The following is a 20,034-nucleotide window of genomic DNA, read 5'->3' as shown; positions in this document are numbered from 1 at the left end:
AAGTATGTGAACTGGGAGGTTGAAGAGTAAGTTTTATAAGTTATACAGAATGAGTCCTTTTAAACTTATAGGATTCTTTATTTTTCAGACAAACAACAAGTTGGTGATTTGAAGATTCCCAACTTTGGTGACAATGAGCAGCACAAGTTCCTGATGAAGCCATAAGATGAATGAAACGGTGACCCCATAAAACATTAAAGCTAAGTACTGTTCATGAATGACATTATAATTTTGGTGTTTTTATCATCACAGTATTATTTTATGTATTTTTTGATGCTGTACACAGTAATAATCTGGATCATCCTCAGCTTGAACTCCACTGATTCTGAAAGTGAAATCAGTCCCAGATCCACTGCCACTGAACCGCTCTGGAATCCCAGAGGCATGATTAGAAGCATCATAGATAAGAAGCTTTGGAGCCTGTCCAGGTTTCTGTTGGTACCAGGCTACATAGTTGCTAACATCTTCACTGGCTTTACAGCTGAGGCTGATTGTTTCCCCCACTGACTTTGATAAGGATTCTGGAGACTGAGTCATCACAGGCTTCTCACTGGAATCTGGATAAAGAGAGGATAAATAGAATGAAATATGACAAAAGTTTAAAGTGGAGCAGTAGCCTGGTGGTTAGAGCAGTGGACTTAGAAATCACAGTTCAAATCCTACCTCAGAAAATTATAAGCCCTATTTGGGTGAGGAAATATCTACTGTACATGCTTGTTGCTCAGAATTGTAAAATCCAAACTGTAACATAGTTACAGTTTTTTTTTTTTACTTAAAACATTATGTATAAAAAGTAATAGATTTTTTGATATGTTTATTTTGAATAAAGAGAAAATTTGCATTTTTACCTTTAACCCAGAGGAGCAGGAGCCAGATGAGCTGAATCTGTGATATTTTCATCCTTCCTGACTGGCAGTTGCTGATTAATAAACCATAAAGAGTAAAAGGAAACATTTATAAATCCTCCCAGCATTAGTGAAATGTCTCATAGGTATGAATATGCAAAACAAGCCATTTTTTAAAATCATTTATTTATACTTTTTCATTTTACAAGGGTCACTTGCAAACAGTAATACAGAGATGACTGTACACTAATACGATATCAGAAGAAAACAATCTCAACTAGATAACCTATAGTTTCTAGGCCCCAAAAATGATTGACCTGACTCTGTCTTCCTTAACTATTCACAATGTAACCCATAATCGTGAGGTAACAAACTGTATTTCCATCATTTACAATGTATTGTAAGCCACACTGAGCCCGCAAATGGGTGGGAAAATGTGGGATACAAATGCAACTAAATAAAAATAACTAAATAAATAAAAATAAATGGATTATATACAATCTTTCTCTTTCTTAGACCACAAAATAAATAGGGAGAGTGAAACAAGACAAGGAGATCAATTAAATAACAGTAAACAAAGAAAACTTGGTATTAACCTGATTATCCCCAGTTACTATTTATCTGAATCATTATTCTACATTGATCGTCTGGTTGGCTTCCCCAAACCCAAAACGGTGTATAGTCCATCAACCTCGTTGGAAACATACTTATTGTCCAATATTAGTAGAAGTAATACACCTGATTTCATTTTTTTTTTCCTTTTAAAACCAGAAATTATTCAACAATACAAACATTTGAATCTACAATCCAATTCCCATTGATTAAAGTAATCCCAGTTTCACAGGCTTCACTCCTTTTGAATTAATACACTAAGAAGAATCATATCAAAGGAAAAAACATTAGGAGTTATATCCGGAACTCTGGGAAAACAACAATCTCAATATTAATCATCTGTAACAATATTCATTCTGTCCAAATTTTTCTGATCTATTATCATCCTCAAAATCCCAACCGTTTCCTACTTCAGTAGAACTTCATTTGCTGTATCAACTTTTCACTCTCAAAGGATTCGATCAGACCATTCATGTGGGTCACTAATAAGATCATATCTGAGGCAAAATTATTTACTACCACCGTTAGGTCCTGGAAGACCTTCCAGATGGTATTCAATGTAACCTACACGGGAGCCAAAAACTCCAAGCTGATAGCTTTTACGGGTTTAGGAGTGGCACCGCCGACACTGGTTCAGCTGTAAACGACTTCTGTTTCAGCTTACACCCCTAACTCACTCCTCCACTCCTTTGGACATTGTGGATAAATGATTTGGGAGCGATGAAGTTGTTTCCAGGTCCAAGAGCATCGGCGCTCCTTCACCGGCGCTAAACAAAGGACTCATCAACCCAGTCATCTGTGGGCAGCTCGTCGCGCAGCGGTCCCACACTTGCTGCACAGGGGACAAAACGCTGGTCATTGGCGGCTGACCCCCCATTGTCCCCTTCCTCTCATTTAAGGTAACTGCATATGCAGAGAGGAAATTTCAAATAAACAAAGATTAAACTTCAGAGGACAGCTGGACTGTTGAGTGTACGAGCTTCAGGTCACCATCTTTCCACTCTCTCTAGTTTGGGACACTTTGTCTGGTTTCTCCTCAGAGACCTGTCTGATATGGGTAACCCTTCAGCATAGCCCTCTGAGTCATTGAAACACGGAAGCCCCTCCACCACTTACAAGGTGGTGTCCCTTCGGAGGGGACAAGCCATTATATATCAGAGAACACCACCTACGTTTATTGGCCCAGTTTATCCTATTCATTCATAGGACTGTTTAGAGAAGTTCTTAATTCCTATGCCTTCTATTGTTATACTCTGCAATCTTAGGCAAGTGACTTTGGATGTATTTCCCTTTATTCAAATTTATAGATGATTGAATGCAATATGCTGGTCCTGTACTTTGAGCTTCTAGTGACAAACTAACTAATTTGGTACTGAACAGTATGATAATGGACAAAAGACACAAAGCTAAACAGAGAGAAGTCTAAGTTGGTGACATGAAAAATAATGGCCAGGAAGTCAGCCTGGTGGCTCATCCCCACTGCCTCATTTTGTGAGTTGAAGCTCATGATTTTTTATTTCTGTTTCTCAATACAACCAGAGCTGAGGATAGTCCAGAGGCAACATTCACGCTCTCAGAACAAACGGCACCTGCTTTCAGGACTTAGGGTTCAGGCATTACCAGGTTACGGAGGGAGACATGGTATGTGGTGTCTAGGCAAGGACGGCCACTACAATGACTGTGCTAAGTGATGGATTATACAAAAGGTGAAAACTCCAGGTATTTGCAAATGAAGTTTCATGCTGCTGTAGGTCAAGAGAGTCTGGACCTGCTTAAACTAGAATCCTAAATACCAGTAGAAAACTCTCAGGTCAAAGAAAAGATTGACTGGGCAATAGAGTTGGTATTAAAAGAAAATTTACGCTAAGAAACAAGTGGCTCAGCATAGTTACTGACTTTCATATTATTTTGGCATTTCATGATTCGGATAGGGGTGATGGACCTCTGTATATATCTCAGGAATATCTTATACATGGTAACATAGCAGATGATGGCAGAAAAAGACCCGCATGGTCCATCCAGTCTGCCTAACAAGATAAACTCACATGTGCCATTTTTTGTGTATACCTTACCTTGATTTGTACCTGTCTTTTTCAGGGCACAGACCATTTAAGTCTGCCCAGCACTATCCCCGCCCCCCAACCACCAGCCCCGCCTCCCACCACCGGCTCTGGCACAGACCGTATAAGTCTGCCCAGCACTATCCCCACCTCCCAACCACCAGCCCTGCCTCCCACCACCGACTAAGCTTCTGGGGATCCCTTCCTTATGAGCAGGATTCCTTTATGTTTATCCCACGTATGTTTGAATTCTGTTACCGTTTTCCTCTCCAGCACCTCTCGCGTGAGGGCATTCCAAGCATCCACCACTCTCTCTGTGAAAAAATACTTCCTGACATTTTTCTTGAGTCTGCCCCCCTTCAATCTCATTTCATGTCCTCTAGTTCTACTGCCTTCCCATCTCCGGAAAAGGTTCGTTTGCAGATTTATACCTTTCAAATATATGAATGTCTGTATCATATCACCCCTGTTTCTCCTTCCTCCAGGGTATACATGTTCAGGTCAACAAGTCTCTCCTCATACGTCTTGTAACGCAAATCCCATACCATTCTCATAGCTTTTCTTTGCACTGCTTCCATTTTTTTAACATCCTTTGCAAGATATGGCCTCCAAAATTGAACATAATACTCCAGGTGGGGCCTCACCAACGTCTTATACAGGGGTATTAAAACCACTTTTCTTCTGCTGGTCACACCTCTCTCTTTACAGCCTAGCAATCTTCTAGCTACGGCAACCGCCTTGTCACACTGTTTCGTCGCCTTCAGGTCCTCAGATACTATCACCCCAAGATCCCTCTCCCCGTCCGTACCTATCAGACTCTCACCGCCTAACACATACGTCTCCCTTGGATTTCTTCTCCTTAAGTGCATCACTTTGCATTTCTTCACATTCTTCTAGCTTCCGCAGATCATTTTTCATGTTTTCCACTCCCTCCGGGGTGTGCACTCTGTTGCAAATCTTGGTGTCGTCCGCAAAAAGGCAAACTTTACCTTGTAACCCTTCGGCAATGTCACTCACAAATATATTGAATAGAATCGGCCCCAGCACCAATCCCTGAGGCACTCTACTACTCACCTTTCCCTCCTCCGAGCGAATTCCATTTACCACCACCCTCTGGCGTCTGCCTGTCAACCAGTTCCTAATCCAGTTCACCACTTCGGGTCCTATCTTCAGCCTGTCTAGTTTATTCAAGAGCCTCCTGTGGGGAACCGTGTCAAAAGCTTTGCTGAAATGTAAGTAGATTACGTCCATAGTACGTCCTTGATTTAATTCTCCGGTCACCCAGTCAAAGAATTCAATGAGATTCGTTTGGCACGATTTCCCTTTGGTGAAACCATGTTGTCTCGGATCTTGCAACTTATTAGCTTCCAGGAAATTCACTATTTCTTCCTTCAGCATCGCTTCCATTACTTTTCCAATAATTAAAGTGAGGCTTACCAGCCTGTAGTTTCCAGCTTCTTCCCTATCACCACTTTTGTGAAGAGGGATCACCTCCGCCATTCTTCAATACCATGGAACCTCTCCCACCTCCAACGATATGTTAAACAAATCTTTAAGAGGACCCACCAGAACCTCTCTGAGCTCCCTCAATATCCTGGGGTGGATCCCGTCCGATCCCACTGCTATGTCCACCTTTAGAGTTTCAAGTTGTTCATACACATTCTCTTCCTTGAATGGTGCTATATCCACTCCATTCTCACATGTACTTTTGCCAGTCAATTGCGGTCCTGCTCCAGGATTTTCTTCTGTGAAAACAGAACAAAAGTGTCTATTAGCAAATTTGCTTTTTCTTCATCATTATCTATATAGCAGTTCGCAGCATCTTTCAGTCTCACAATTCCCTTTTTAGTCTTCCTCCTTTCACTAATATACCTGAAGAAATTTTTGTCACCCCTCTTTACATTTCTAGCCATTTGTTCTTCCGCTTGCATTTTCGCTAGACGTATCTCTCTCTTGGCTTCTTTCAGTTTCATCCGGTATTCCTCCCCGTGTTCCTCTTCTTGAGTTTTTCTGTATTTCAGGAATGCCAACTCTTAGTTATAGTACTGATATAATTAATCAGTTTAAATACAGTTCGAATCCTGGTTTATTCTATTAGGTTCAGATCAGAACACAATCATATTAACAGATTCCCATTTGAATCAAAAGTAGTGATGACCAACACTTTTCTGTCTATCTATGAGCCCCTTCAAATCTAAACAAGTTTGATCATTATAATCAAAATGGCTTAGAATAGTAAGAAGCTTTAGTCACTAGATTGGGTTAGTTTAGATCTCCAGATGAAAATACTGTAAGAATATTGTTATTGTGGCATTGATTCTCTGTCATTCAGGAAGTGGTTCTTTTACCTTGTCTACAAAAAAGTTTTTTTTTAATGGGATGGGAAAAGGGCCTGAGGTAAAAATGAAACCAGTGTGTGCCCCAAAACGGCCTGAGCACTTAACACCACCCATTGATCTAGCAGTAGAGGCTCACGCGCTACACATCAGTTGACCAGTCGGCGCGTGCCAAATGCCAACTACCACTGGAACTGGCGTACGTAGGAGGAAATAAATAATTCAAGCACATGTTATGGGCGCATGTCAAATCTTAAATTATTGCCAGGAGGGCGTGCTGGCCTGGTGGTAGTCTCATTTGGGCACACGCTGCACATGCGTACAACCTACCGCGGCTTAGTAAAAGGCGCCCCTAAATGCTCTGCTCAGTCTCCATTACCGTTTTCACAATAATATTTTGCAGGAGAAGAGATGGGGCAGTTCCTCGGGATGCTAGGAGGGATTATAGGGCCTGAAGTGAGTTATTTCTATTTTATGAAAGCTTTATTGAACCGTGGAAAAAACAGTGAGGATAAACCAAGGAGGATACCAAATAACTTTATTGGGGTTTCAAAAACGAACCGACATGGCCGTGTTCCGGCCCTAAGGTCTGCCTCAGAAGTCTTGATCCATCTCAGGTGTAGTAGTAGAATATAATACACTGATGAGAATTTGTGTCCAATATTTGGATAAAAAGAAAAACAAAAAAGGCAACAGTCTACTTGCTACATAAAAGTCTATTATAAAAAGTAGACCGAGACACATATAAAAACAAAGAAATAATTTATTCAAACCAAGAGGGTACTGCTTTTATCTTGGTTTGAATAAATTATTTCTTTGTTTTTATATATGTGTATCGGTCTACTTTTTATAATAGACCAATATTTGGATAATACAAAAACTCCTTCACTCGCTTCTCCTTGGAAAATGGTGTGTTGTTAGTTAAAAAACCAACATAAGAATAAAACTATGATTGCTTATCAGACAAACACTTTCAAGAGCATACAGGGTCCCCTCTTCACAAGAATAAAAAAAGAAATGCCACCAATAACAACATTGAAATTGAAGGCCCCTATTGCTAAGTTGTGTTAACCGTTTAATGTAAGAATTAGCACACACACTGACAGTTAATGCAGCATCTTAAGACATAGCATGTGGTAAACAGCTAACATGAAAGACTGTGTGGAATAGGCATAGAATGAGCAACAACTGAGCCTTATATTTAACATGGAGGCATTTACTGCACATTAGGGGCAATTCTGTAAATGGGGGCTCAGTAGGAGCCTATTCTAGAAAGAAAAACAGATGCCTAATTGCCTTTATAGAATACTAGAATAACAGGTCAGATAAGTATGATAATTTAGGCACAAGCACTTACGCTAGCCACAGAATTGGTGTAAATGGTCACTTAAGTGGAAGAGTTATGTGCATAACCTATAATATTCTAGAAATTACTTATGTCATTGTGTGCACCTGCCTGTGCTCCACCCAGACTATGCTATGTGCACACTTACTTGCATATTGCATAGTTATAAAATTGTGTCTATGTGGATTATCAGCATTTGCCAGTATAACTTATGCACGATTCAGTGCCTAAGTTTAGTCTCCTTCTTTATAGAATGGTCCTCCATGGGAGTAATTCTTTAAGGAAGGTGCCAACATTTAGGCATCAGGTATGTGCATAAATGGCCTGAATATTGCATATAAGTGCAGATGTGTGCATAAATGCCAATATACTGGATATGTGCCATTCTATAACTAGGCTCATATCTTTGATAGAATATACTTTGTAAGTGGTCAACCCACTTGCATTTGTAGCTTACAGAATACTGTAATTTATGTGTGTATCTTCCATATCTAGTTGAGAACATTTATGCCGGCTCAATGACTGGTGTATGTTCTCACATCTATGTGGATATGCCATTTTGAAGTACATGGTGGCCTGAATGCAAGAATTGTTTTCCCTGATGCAGTTGAGTGAAACAGGGCTCCCTGTCGGGTCTTTTTGGAATTGTTTTGAAGATGAAGTGGCGACTGAGCAGTTAAGACTATTTGAATTTCTTTCTTTGAATTAATCTTTAGTATTAAGAAATTATTCCTGTTTCATTAGACAACAGTACCCTACTTTGTTTGTTTTTCTTATAGGTGGAGTTTTTTGTGACTAGTGATGATTGTGCGCCTTGGCTCTATACTAATGTGAAGAGTGGGGGCGGTTCACTGAGGTCTTTTTTTTCTCCAGTTTTTGAATACATGTGGTAGCCATGAAGGGGGTGTTTGTTGGTCTTTTTGGAAAGTTGGTAGTATAAGAATTTCAGAATTAGAGTTTTCAGCTCTTGTGACTTATTGGTCTACACACATATATACCCAGTTGTGCTAGGATTCTGTAAAGGAAAATAGACCTTTACTTTTCATTAGAGAATAAGCTCAATAAGTGCCCTTTAGAGGCCTAAATGTAGGCACCCCTTTATAGAAATGCCCAGTAAAAGGGTATGAGGAAGTGGATGGTAGATGGCCGGGTTCCCTTAGGATCACTCCCTCACAAAGACAGTGAGCTTAGGGAAGGTGGAATTACACCTGCTGAGTCAGAGGGGCGGGGCACAAGCAGAAATGAGGTTTAATGCCCTGATCAGAGAGACTGGAGTCAAGAAGCCTCAAGGGTTCAGTCCTGAAAGAGGACTTCCCTGCAGTGGCGTAGCTAGGGTAGTTGACACCCGGGGCCGGTCATTTTTTAATACCCCCCTCCAAAATCCAGTACTAGGCATACCGAGAATACAAAACAATCAGGATCTCTAGAACAATTTTACCATACCATAAGCAGTAATTTCTATGAGTCACATAAGGAAAAGGAAAGCATCTTAAACACTACAGTGAGCACTAGAACATCAATTCGCCTATTGTAAAACGTAACCAGACAAAATAGTACAGATCGTCGATCCTGCACAGTCAATGCCAACTGAAAGCCGTGTCTTTTTCACAAACACAGATAAACCCTAAACCACTATAGAATAAGTAATCAAACTTTCTATTTAGACAAAATTTAAACTGAACCCCCAAGAGGCCTGACTGAGCATACAATGCAACAAGACAGAAACAGAAAATAAAATACCACCATTTTATTGGACTAAAACATTTAGCTTTCAGAGACCAAAACCTCCTTCCTCAGATCAGATCAGTACAGTATAGTGATTTTACAATATCCTATCCTGAGGAAGAGGGTTTTGTTCTCCGAAAGTTAGTCAAAATATATTAAAATTAGTCCAATAAAGATTACCTTATTTCCATGTTCTATTTATTAACACAGCTACAATACTACTTTATCCTAAAGCAAAAAAATAAAAATATATATTTTACTTGCAGTTTGTTGTCTCTGGTTTCTGCTTTCCTCATCTTCTTTTCACTGTCTTCCTTCCATCCAGCATCTGCCTTCTCTCTCTCTCTCCCTGCCATCCAGTGTCTGCCCTCTCTCTCCTGTCTCCTCCATCCAAAGTCTGCCCTCTCTCCCTGCCCCTTCCATCTAGGTTCTGCCCTCTCTCCCTGTGCATCTCCTTCCTTTGTCTTTCCTTTCCTCCATCCTTGTCCAACATTTCTCCTCTCTTCTCTCTTCCTTCCATGTGCATTTCCTTCCTGACTTTCCTCCCCTCCATCCATCCATCCATCCATCCATCCATCCATCCATCCATCCATGTCCAACAACTCTCCATTCTCCCCTGCACTCTCCTCCATCCACCCATATCCTTCAAATTTCCTCTATCCCCTGCCCCCATTCATCCATCCATATCCAGCAATTCTCCATCTATATCCAGGAACTCTCCATTCTCTCCTGCCGTCTCCTCCATCCACGCATATCTTTCAAATTTCATCTCTCCCCTGCCCCCATTCATTCATCCATGTCCAGCAATTCTCCTCTCCTCTGCCCTCTCCTCCATCCATCCATATCCAGCAAATTTCCTCTCTCCCCTGCCCCCTCCATCCATCCACCAGCAATTCTCCTCTCTCCCCTGCCCTCCCCTCCAGTGATCTCTTCTCTCCCCATGCCCTCCCCTCCCATCCATGTCCAGCGATTCTACCTGCCCTCCCTCAGCTCCCCCACAGCTCTCCTCTCTGTTCCTTCCTGCCCTCCCCTCCATCCATCCATCCACCCACGTCCAGCAATTCTCCTCCCCTGCCCTCCCCTCCAGAGATCTCTTCTCTCCCCCATGCCCTCCCCTCCAGTGACCTCTTCTCTCCCCCATGTCCAGCATTCTCCTCTCTCCCCTGCCCTCTCCGTTCCTTCCTTCCCACCCACGGGAGCCCTCCTCCTCCTCTCCCCCCCCCCGTATCATAACCCTTTACTTCCCGTGGTGGCAGCGGCGTCAGTTCCGTTATGAAGAAGGCACTGCAGGCTCCCCTCCGGCTTCAGCTTCTCCCTTCGCTCTTCACACAGTGAGTGAGTGTCCCGCCTTCGCGGAAACAGGAAACGCGTCATCGCGAAGGCGGGACACTCACTGTGTGAAGAGCGAAGGGAGACGCTGAAGCCGGAGGGGAGCCTGCAGCCTACTTCGTAAGTAACTGACATTGCTGCCACTACGGGAAGTAAAAGGTTATGATACAAAGGGGGGCGGAGAGGAGGAGGAGGGCTGCCGAGACAGTGCTATATATACTACACTGGGCTCTAGAGCACCAATTAACCTACTATTGGGAAACTGGAACAAGCTGCACTGTTACACATTCCTACACAGATGCTATGTGCTAGCAGAATCCTTCACCTCAGGCACACATGCAGAAGAACATGGACAGATCCTCATCTATATAACATAAGAGTAGTCATGCTGGGTCAAACAAATGGTCCATCTTATCCTGTTTCCAACAGTGGCCAACCCAGGTCACAAGCACCTGGCAGAAACCCAAATTGTGACAATATTCCAATCTAATACAGAATAGGGAGCCACAAAAACAAAACAAAAAAAAAACCAAAACAAAAGAAACCACCACCAGCAACAAAAATTGAAATAGAGAACCCCCTCCTCTCTGCCCAAGGAAGCCAGACTCTATAAATAGTGGAATACTGACTTAAGAAAATGCACTCAGACCCCTGCATTTGAAGGTATAGGAGATGTGCATTTTCAAATACTGTCATATTCCTAATATCAAATTGAAAATAAAATACCTTTTTCTACTGTTTTCTACTCTGTGACCCTACCTCCTTCCCCTTTCCAGTAGTGCCTTCTCTGTGTCCCTATCGCCTCCCCTTTCCAGTAGTGCCCTGTGTCCCTATCTCCTTCCCCCTTTCCAGTAGTGCCTCCGTGTCCCTATCCCCCTCCTTTTCAGTAGAGCACCTATCTCCCCTCTTTTCAGAAGTGCCCCTGTGTCCCCATTTCTTCTTTCTCCAGCACTGCCTCTTTGTGTTTCAATGCCCCTACCCTCTCCCTGTCCAGTATTGACTCTATGTCCTTCTCCATCCCTGCCCAGCATTTACTATATCCTTCTCTCTCCCCATGTTAACCTTTTTCCCTGTCTCTTTCAGCGCTCCCCAGTGTTTCATTTGGAGGGGCTGGTTATAGGCAGGGCCGTGCCAAGGGTCTCTGGTGCCCCCCTGCAGACTATCAGTTGGCGCCCCCCCCCCCCCCCCCCCGGTTTGGCACAAGATGCAAAGGAAATAGGAGCTGAAAGATGGAGTGCATCTTTGTGGGATTGCTGAACAAATAAAGGGTTTACAACCACTTAGCTTTATGTTTCAACATTTTTATTGATGAGGAAATAAACATGGTATAACAGATACCATAAAATATAAAACTTCAACAGTACAATGGAACATCACATATAAGTATTGAACAGACCATCATCAAATTTTTATACTTTTCCCCCTCTCCGCTGTATGTGCCAACCAATATTGGGGATAGTGTGTTTAAACTTCAGACCATGTGTACTTCCAAGGCAACTCACAGTAGGTTAAGGAGCAAACTTCGCCCCCGTGGACTAAGTCCTTGTATATATCGGCCTCATATTGACATTAACTGTTTTTTTCTTTTCGGGGCTCCCTTACAACCACTTAGCTTTTCGTGCTTTCATGTTCACGAAATTAGTAATTAAATCTTTGATATCTAACTGGGCACATATATCATTCTCAATAGCAATCGTGGCAAGGCTTACAAGCCTTTCTTGCGAAATACTTGATCGCAAATAATTTTTTATGATTTTTAACCGTGAAAATGATCGCTCACCACTTGCCACACTGGCAGGAATTGTCAGCAATATTCTTAGAATGATGCTCACATTTGGGAATGGGAGGCTATTTGATAGAACAAATTTTAGAGTTTCAAAAGGAGTATGAAAATGGCACAATTCGGTCTTAAACAGATCTTTAAAGGCACAGTTCAGTTCCATTGATGTCCTTATTATCACCATCTGATAAATGAAGTTGCAAATCATTGCAATACTGTTGGAGCTGTTCATGATCTGTTTCGGCAAGTTTATTTATGTTGTACAGCAATTTGAATTGATTGTAGTGTTGTTGTAATTGATCAAATCTTTCACTGAGAGAAGTCATTGCAACATCCAAAATTGTAAAGAAAAAATTTACACGAAATTTATTTTCAGGTGATTGAGGCGATTCATCTTCTTGTTCATACTGGAACTGTTTAGTCTTCTTCCTCCGACAGATTTGAGCAGTGGCTTTGAACTCCGGTTCCCCCTCAACGTCATGACAAATTTGCCGAGCAGTTTGAAGCAATGACTCATAACTGGAATCAGTACGGTAGTTAGAAATAAACGTTTTTAAGTTGTTAATGGCTGTCAAAGCAGTTGCAACATTTTCACTTTTACTCTGAAGAATCTTACTGACTGGATTCATATGATTCAATAGGTCATGCCACAGGATGAGGGAACACAAGAACTGGAAATCCTTCAACTTGGTGCTCAAAATATGCGCTTCATATTTTGATTCATTGTCATATTTCTCATCACTAAGAATCTCATACAGAGCATCATAGATTTCTCCAATTTTGTGCCTGAGTGGCTGCAGAGCATCTATGCGACTTTCCCAAAGAGTTTCTGAAAGAGGTTTCAATGTCAGAGAGGGAACGTGCTTCCTGAGAACTGCCCAGCGCTTCGTTGATGACGAGAAAAACTTATATAATTCTTGAACTGTTCCAAAGAAGCCAATGGTCTCATGATTCACTTTGGCAGCATCATTTACAACTAAGTTCAGGCTGTGAGCTCCACATGGAATGTAGGAAGCACGAGGGTTCATGTTTAAAATCAGCCTCTGCAGCCCATTTCTTTTCCCTTTCATATTGGCTCCGTTGTCGTAGCCTTGACCCCTTATATCACCATTATTAAGATTCCAGGTGCGCAGTTGATTGATAACAGTGTCACACAGACCCTCTCCAGTTGAATCATGAACTTCTAGGAAGCCTAGGAAATGTTCTTCAATGTCTACATTTCCTTTTTTGCAGTTAACAAAGCGAATAATAACAGTCATCTGCTCAGTGTGACTGACATCTGGTGTACAATCCAATATTATAGAATAGTACTTTGCTGTTTGATTTCAGATAAGATCTTCTCAGTGATGGCATTGCCCAAAAGCGAAATAATTTGATTTTGTATGCGATTGCTCAAATAATAGATTTTGGATTCCTCTTTTACAGCCCTCCTTATATGTGCTGCCATGACAGAATCAAACTTTCCAAACAGTTCAACCAGTTTAAGAAAGTTGCCATTATTTTTTTCAAACAGCTTTCCAGATGTGCCTCGTAGAGCCAGACATTGAGATCCAAGAAATTTGATTATTTCGATGAGCCTTTCAATTACATCTGACCAATGTTTTTTTTCTAGCTCATACAGCCTTTGATGCTGTGAATCAAGTGTAGTTTTGTTTTTCAGATTCTTTTTGAAGTCGATCCACATTTTTGAATGTTTCATATGAGCTAGACTTGTTTCATGTGTAAGCAGTGCTTTGGATAAACTCCTCCAGTTGTTGTAGCCAGTCGATATAAAACTACTCGATGATTCACTTGGATCTGTTGGTGAAAACAGTTTGCAGCAGAAACAGAACACGTGATCTGTGGAAACCGAGTACAGTAACCATGGTCTTGGCAAAAGTTCACCATTTTCCATTTTTCGGTTGTAGTATATATCGCTGAACTTGCGTCCACTAGAGTTTGCGGGATACAAAATGCCTTTCTTTTGAACAGGTCCTGATTCTGTGAGAATTCTTACTTTGTCAGTGAGTTTTGGCCATTTTGCTGGATCAGATAGCTCAGGTGCCAAGGAATCTGAAGGGCTTGATCCAGAGGTACTTGTACCTGGTTGGGGGTCTTCCTCCTCCTCCTCCTCATCATCATCATCAGTGAGAGTAAATGAACAGGAATCTTCTGATTGTTGGCTGGCAATGACTTTCTTCGATGGGCTTGATCCAGAGGTACTTGCACCTGGTTGGGGGTCTTCCTCCTCCTCCTCCTGAGAGTACTCACCAGTCACTTTTAATCATTTGACAAAGCTATATATTGCTCCTGCTTGCTTCTGGATGGCTTCTTCTTTTGCTGCTTTTCTTTTTCTGTTTTGCCAACCTGACAGTTTCTTTTTAGTTGCCATCACAACCACGACCAGTTTGTGTGAACACTCAAAAGCTCTTTGACTTTTATACTAAAAACAAACCAACAACAACAAGAATCATTGTCAGTTTGCAGCATGAATGTGTCTGTATAACACAGAGTGTGTGTGTCTCACAGACAGAGATCGTGTGTGTGTATGTGTGAAAGTGACAAAGGGGGGCGTAATTGTGAGGGTGCGGGAGAGTGTGCGTGTCTCACAGACAGAGATCGTGTATGTGTGTGCGTGTGTGTGTGTGTGTGAAAGTAAGGGTAGTGGGGTTGTTTTTGACGACTGGTTGTTGTGTTGTAGCGGATGGTGTGGACGTCGGTCAGGTTTCCTCTTACCTCTTGTGCTGTTCTGATGGATGTTCAGAGCGCAGGGCAGGCTGGCAGGATTAGCAGTCTTCCCAAAGTGTACCACTTTGCACTTGCCAACATTAAATCTCATCTGCTATTAAGATTCCCAGTCTTCCAACTTCCTAAGGTCTTCCTGCAATTTTTTACAATCCGCATGCATTTTAATAGATTTGAATTGTTTTGTGTCATCTGCAAATTTAATTTCCTCACTCATCATTCCCATTTGCAGATCAGTACAATATAGCACCGGTCCCTTTACAGATCTAGAATAACACAGCTTTAGAATTTCAACATGACATTTAAATGAACTTTAGTTGGTGCCAGTCAAGTTAGTATTAAGGTGTAAAAGTACCTACATTCAATCTACATATTATAAATATAAAGAGCCTGATTATAACAGGGTGCCTATGTGGAAAGTTAAAAAAAAGGCTCATATTTTATTTCAATTTTCTAAAAGCCAGTTTCTTATACATCTGCACACAGCTACTGAAAACAGATCTTTTCAAGAAGGCATACCATAATCATCCATCTTAAACACTAAATAATAACACTACACAGGATCTATCCCTCCCCATCTTCAAATCCTTGCTTAAAGCCCACCTCTTCAATGTCACTTTTGGCACTAACCAGGACTAACCAGGAAACCCAGAATGCCCCAATTTGATTGACTGCATTCTTGTAAGCTCCTTTGAGCAGGGACTGTCCTTCTTTGTTAACTTGTATAGCGCTGTGTAACCCTAGTAGCGCTTTAGAAATGTAAAATAGTAGTAGTAGTACTATACAAAACCAAAAGCCTATCACGATTGATTACCCTCCTTGCTACTCCAACACACAGAAATGTCCTTGCCTTGTTTTTCCTATCTTCCTCTTTGCCTTTCTGTTCCATCAGCTCTTATTTTCCTTTCCTGCCCTTACTCTCCCCTCCTTCGTTCCTCCCTGATTCTAGCTTGTTCTCTCCCCCCCCCCCCCCCCCCCACACACACAGAAATTTCCTCCTTGCCTTGTCTTTCTTTTCTTCCCCAGCTGGCCTGGTTGGTTCCAGTTCCCCCAACCTGCAGCCTCAAATGTAACTTTCTTTATCCCTCCCCCCCCCCCCCAACACACAGAAATTTCCTTGCCATGTTTTTCCTATCTTCCTCTTTGCCTTTCTGTTTCATCAGCTCTTATTTTCCTTTCCTTACTCTCCCCTCCTTCGTTCCTCCGAGTCTAGCTTGTTCTCTTCCCATCCCCTCCCCCCCCCCCCCCACAGAAATTTCCTCCTTGCCTTGTCTTTCTTTTCCCCAGCTGGCCTGGTTGGTTCCACTTCCCCCAACTGCAGCCTCAATGTAACTTTTTTCTTTATCGATATTACAATTAACAACAAGTGTAGGCCAGCCAGCCATAATGAAACGTTAAGGCGAAACCGTCCTTACCAATGCCAATGATGTCCTGACCTTGTCCACCACTCTCTCTCAAAAAAACCCCAAAATGAATGCCGATGCGGCGGACTTGCGGAGCGCTGCAGGAGCGGGCAGCAGCAGCTAATCATGCAGTGATCCAGCAGTGGCGCCAGCTCTCAGCAGTCAGTGCACTCAACGCGTCGTCGTCGTCGTCCTTCGGAGTCGGACGGACTGCCTGCGAGGCTCCAGGCGCGATGACGTCACGCCGTGCATCACGCTGGGGCGGTCCTAACAGACGAACGACGCAGCGCACGGGAAGTCAGAAGCCAGAGCGAGCCAGCAGCGCATGCGCGTATAGGCGCCAACGCGAGAGCTGTTTGTAATATGTTTTTTAATTTTATTAAACACAACATTGACTCGGCGGGCGGTGGCGGCGGCGGCGCCCTTGAACATGAGGCGCCCCCCTGCCGTGCTTACCCCGCTACCGGGTTAGCACGGCCCTGGTTATAGGGACACTCTAGCACGTGTTATATTTGTGCAGAGATTTTTTTTTTCTCCTGGTCAAGGCCACTAAAACAGACATCATCTTATGAGAATCAGGTGCTCAACATTCAGAGTTTCTCTCTATTTATTTATTACATTAATACCCTACATTAAACATGAATTAGGTTGAAACAAAACAGAATAATCCATTTGTGTACCTAAAGGTAAATCACAAAACAGATGAAAATGTGATTTCATGTGCCCCAATGAAAGGAGAGTTTAATTCTACTTTCATTTAATTTCAATATATTCTATCTTCCCATGGCAGATTACAACAACAAAAATCCTTTATCCTCCACTTTTTAAGACACTGCCTATCCTGCTGGATAGTGATGGCACAAGGGAAGCAAGTTTGGTCCAGTGAAGACTAACTCAAAATAACCTGTTCCTTAGCTGGGCCATTACCATATTAAAAATGCGACCATACCATGCCTCTGTGGCTATGTTCCACTAATGTAAAACTGGATTTCTTGACTAGGGACACAAGCATACACTTATTTATTCAATACCACAATTCCTCATGTACAGCCACAAAACAACTTTTTAGAGTGGATAGTATTCCTTTTATTATCGACCAATAAAGAGTTTTTAGTTTTGACACAGTATAAGTCATCACAAGAACAAAATATAAGAAAACCAATGGGCTGCATTAGGGATTTATAACCCATTTATGTTTAAGCAAAAGAGATCTGCATGAAACAAAATATTTATTTTTATTTTGACTTATAAAACCACTTGCCCCTGAAACATGTTCAAAACGGAATAATCCATTTGTGTACCTAAAAAGTAAACTACAAAATAGATGAAAATGTGATTTCATGTGCCCCAATGAAAGGAGAGTTTAATTCTACCTCCATTTAATTTCAATATATTCTATCTTCCCATGGCAGATTACAACAACAGTTAAGCTAATGAACCCATCAGAAAACAGGATATCCTCACTGAAATCTGGGTATCTGTATTGCATAGAAGCACAGTGAAGAAAAATCAAACTATACAGTTTATAATTGCAGTTTCTACCAGCTACCATAATTTTTGAAGCTGCTTTAGTGATATTCAATTGTTACTACATCTACATTTCTCCTCCAGCTTTTAAAGCACTGCCTATCCAACTAAAACAACTTTTGACTTGTTACAGACATGGCCCAACAATAAAGAACGACAACATGGATACACAGCTGCTCATACCTTTGGTTTGCTTGTGTGAAGGGCAGTGAAGGCTGAGCAGGGGAGTGTAAACAAACCAAACTGGGTTCCATGCTTACAGTGGACTAGATGGCTCACTTGGACTCCTATTAAGCTTTTTCTAACTTCTCCACCCCTACCTCCCTCTCTTCAGCCAGCTCTCTCCCTTCTGCATAGTTATTTTTACTTTCCTGAAGCCTTTTCCCTCCTGCTGCACCAGCAATTCACAGTCAGCTGTTTGCCAGCTTCAGGGCTTCTCCTCAGAGGCCTCCCACCTCTAGTTGCTTAGAGTAGGTGGGGACACGTCTGAGGAGAAGCCCCGAAGCTGGCAAACAGCTGACTGTGAATCCCTGGTGCAGCAGGAGGGAAAAGGCTTCAGGAAAGTAAAAACAACCACTGACTGGAGAGAGCGGGCAGGAAAAGAGACAATAGAACAGATGACTGGAGCAGGACAGGGGAGAGAAAGATTTTCCATGTGGCGCATAGGCGCCATTTTTTCAAAATATCTGTTTAGGGGAGCGACCGCTCCCCCTGCGCCCCACCTAGCTACGCCTAGGAAACTGTAAGAGTCAAGTCAGCGTCCAGGAGTTGATTATATGTGTAGGAGGAAACTTTACAGAATCTTCTTAAAGTATATGAATGTGGGATGTGTCCAGAAAGGGCCTGAGATGGCATTAGTTGCCACTGGTTGAAAATCACCACTGACTTCAAGTGACCTGAACCAGTGGCGTAGCCAGACCTGACATTTTGGGTGGGCCCAGAGCTAATATGGGTGGGCACTATGTATACAGGTATGAATAGTGTTTCTTGGGATAATGCCTTTGAATGCACTTGATGATTGAATTACTGACACTAACCTTTTCAAGAACGCTGGCACTTTCCAAGTTTGATAACGCTGTCTGCTGTACCCAGACCTGCCAAGTTACCCAGTTCCAAGACAGCGATTTCAGATCAGTCCTGGCTTTCTAACAACCTTATCGGGATATCTTTATGGGACCTGCAGCATAGTTTTAAATGGGTAGAATCAAAGACTATAAATTCTACACAAAGTCAGCTCTGGCCAAAACGTCTTCTGCAATGCTTCAAAGCAAACTTTTTCAAGGCACCAAAGCAAAGACCAACTGTGCCATTTTCTCAGTCATCAGGGGCAGAGAGGGCAGCCAGCTGGCACACTTACCTGCAAAATCCAGGTAGAGAGCAGTCAGCTGGCACACTGGATGTATCAACAGCCAGGGAGCTGCACGACATGGAGCAGCACCTGGAAGTGCAAGCAGGAGACGGAGCTCGGAGGCAGTCCTGTCACAGAAGGAGTATCCGGATTCGCCCTGGAGCCCTGCGGGTAGGGCACAGAACCCGCCTCAAAACAAAACATGCTTGGCTTGGAGTTTTCTGCTTGCTGCAGTTACTTCCTGCAGCATGGGCTCACTTAGTAAACTTCTGCAATAGTAATTAACTTTTGATTCAAAATGATTTCAAAGCTACTTCTTGAAATAGGGAAAGATTTTTGATAGCCTAGTTCTACTTAATTCTTATAGCAGACCCGTAACCATATCTTGAGAAACAGCCAGCAACCCTCTGCACAGTTTTGTCTGTCTTTGCTGGGCCGGCTGGGGTGTCTCTTTGTCAACAGGACAGGAGGCAGAAAAAGAAGCTTACAGTTCTCAGGAAGTACTTGCAAGCCCTAATCTCTTGCTCCCTGTAAGTTTGTATTGCACAATGGAATACAATTGCACATTCTACATGCTACCCAAGATCCACAAACCGGGAAACCCTGGCAGACCAATCATATCAGGTATTGGCACACTCACGGAAGAAATATCTGGATTCATAGAGGGAATTCTGAAGCCTCTCGTACACGAAACTAACAGCTTCATACAAGACACCACAGACTTTCTGAATAAATTGAAAAATATCAAGCAACTACCACCTAACACCCTTCTGGTCACGATGGATGTAGAATCACTATACAGCAACATTCCACATGCGAATGGCATAGCTGCATGTGGAAGATTCCTAAAAAAATCCACACTGGACCATCAATACTCACCAGAAACTATTACAAAATTAATCAAATTCATTTTAACTCACAACTACTTCCGCTTTAACAATGATATCTATCTGCAAATAATGGGCACTGCGATGGGCACCAGGACAGCACCCCAATATGC

The 20,034-nt window shown here is 42.3% G+C and overlaps 1 gene segment (V, D, J or C); it reads right to left on the bottom strand.

Annotated features, from left to right (window-relative positions):
* Positions 1-40: 40 nt before the first annotated feature.
* LOC115461312 lies at positions 41-19,108 on the bottom strand. The segment is given in 4 exon segments: positions 43-557; positions 849-919; positions 18,724-18,863; positions 19,044-19,089. Coding segments are annotated over 2 exon segments (363 nt in total).
* Between the last annotated feature and the right edge of the window lie 926 nt (positions 19,109-20,034).

This window comes from Microcaecilia unicolor, chromosome 2, assembly GCF_901765095.1.
Source record: "Microcaecilia unicolor chromosome 2, aMicUni1.1, whole genome shotgun sequence".
Taxonomy (NCBI): Eukaryota; Metazoa; Chordata; class Amphibia; order Gymnophiona; family Siphonopidae; genus Microcaecilia; species Microcaecilia unicolor.
Note: the sequence above shows the minus strand (reverse complement) of the source record. Positions and strands in the feature narration are given on the sequence as shown.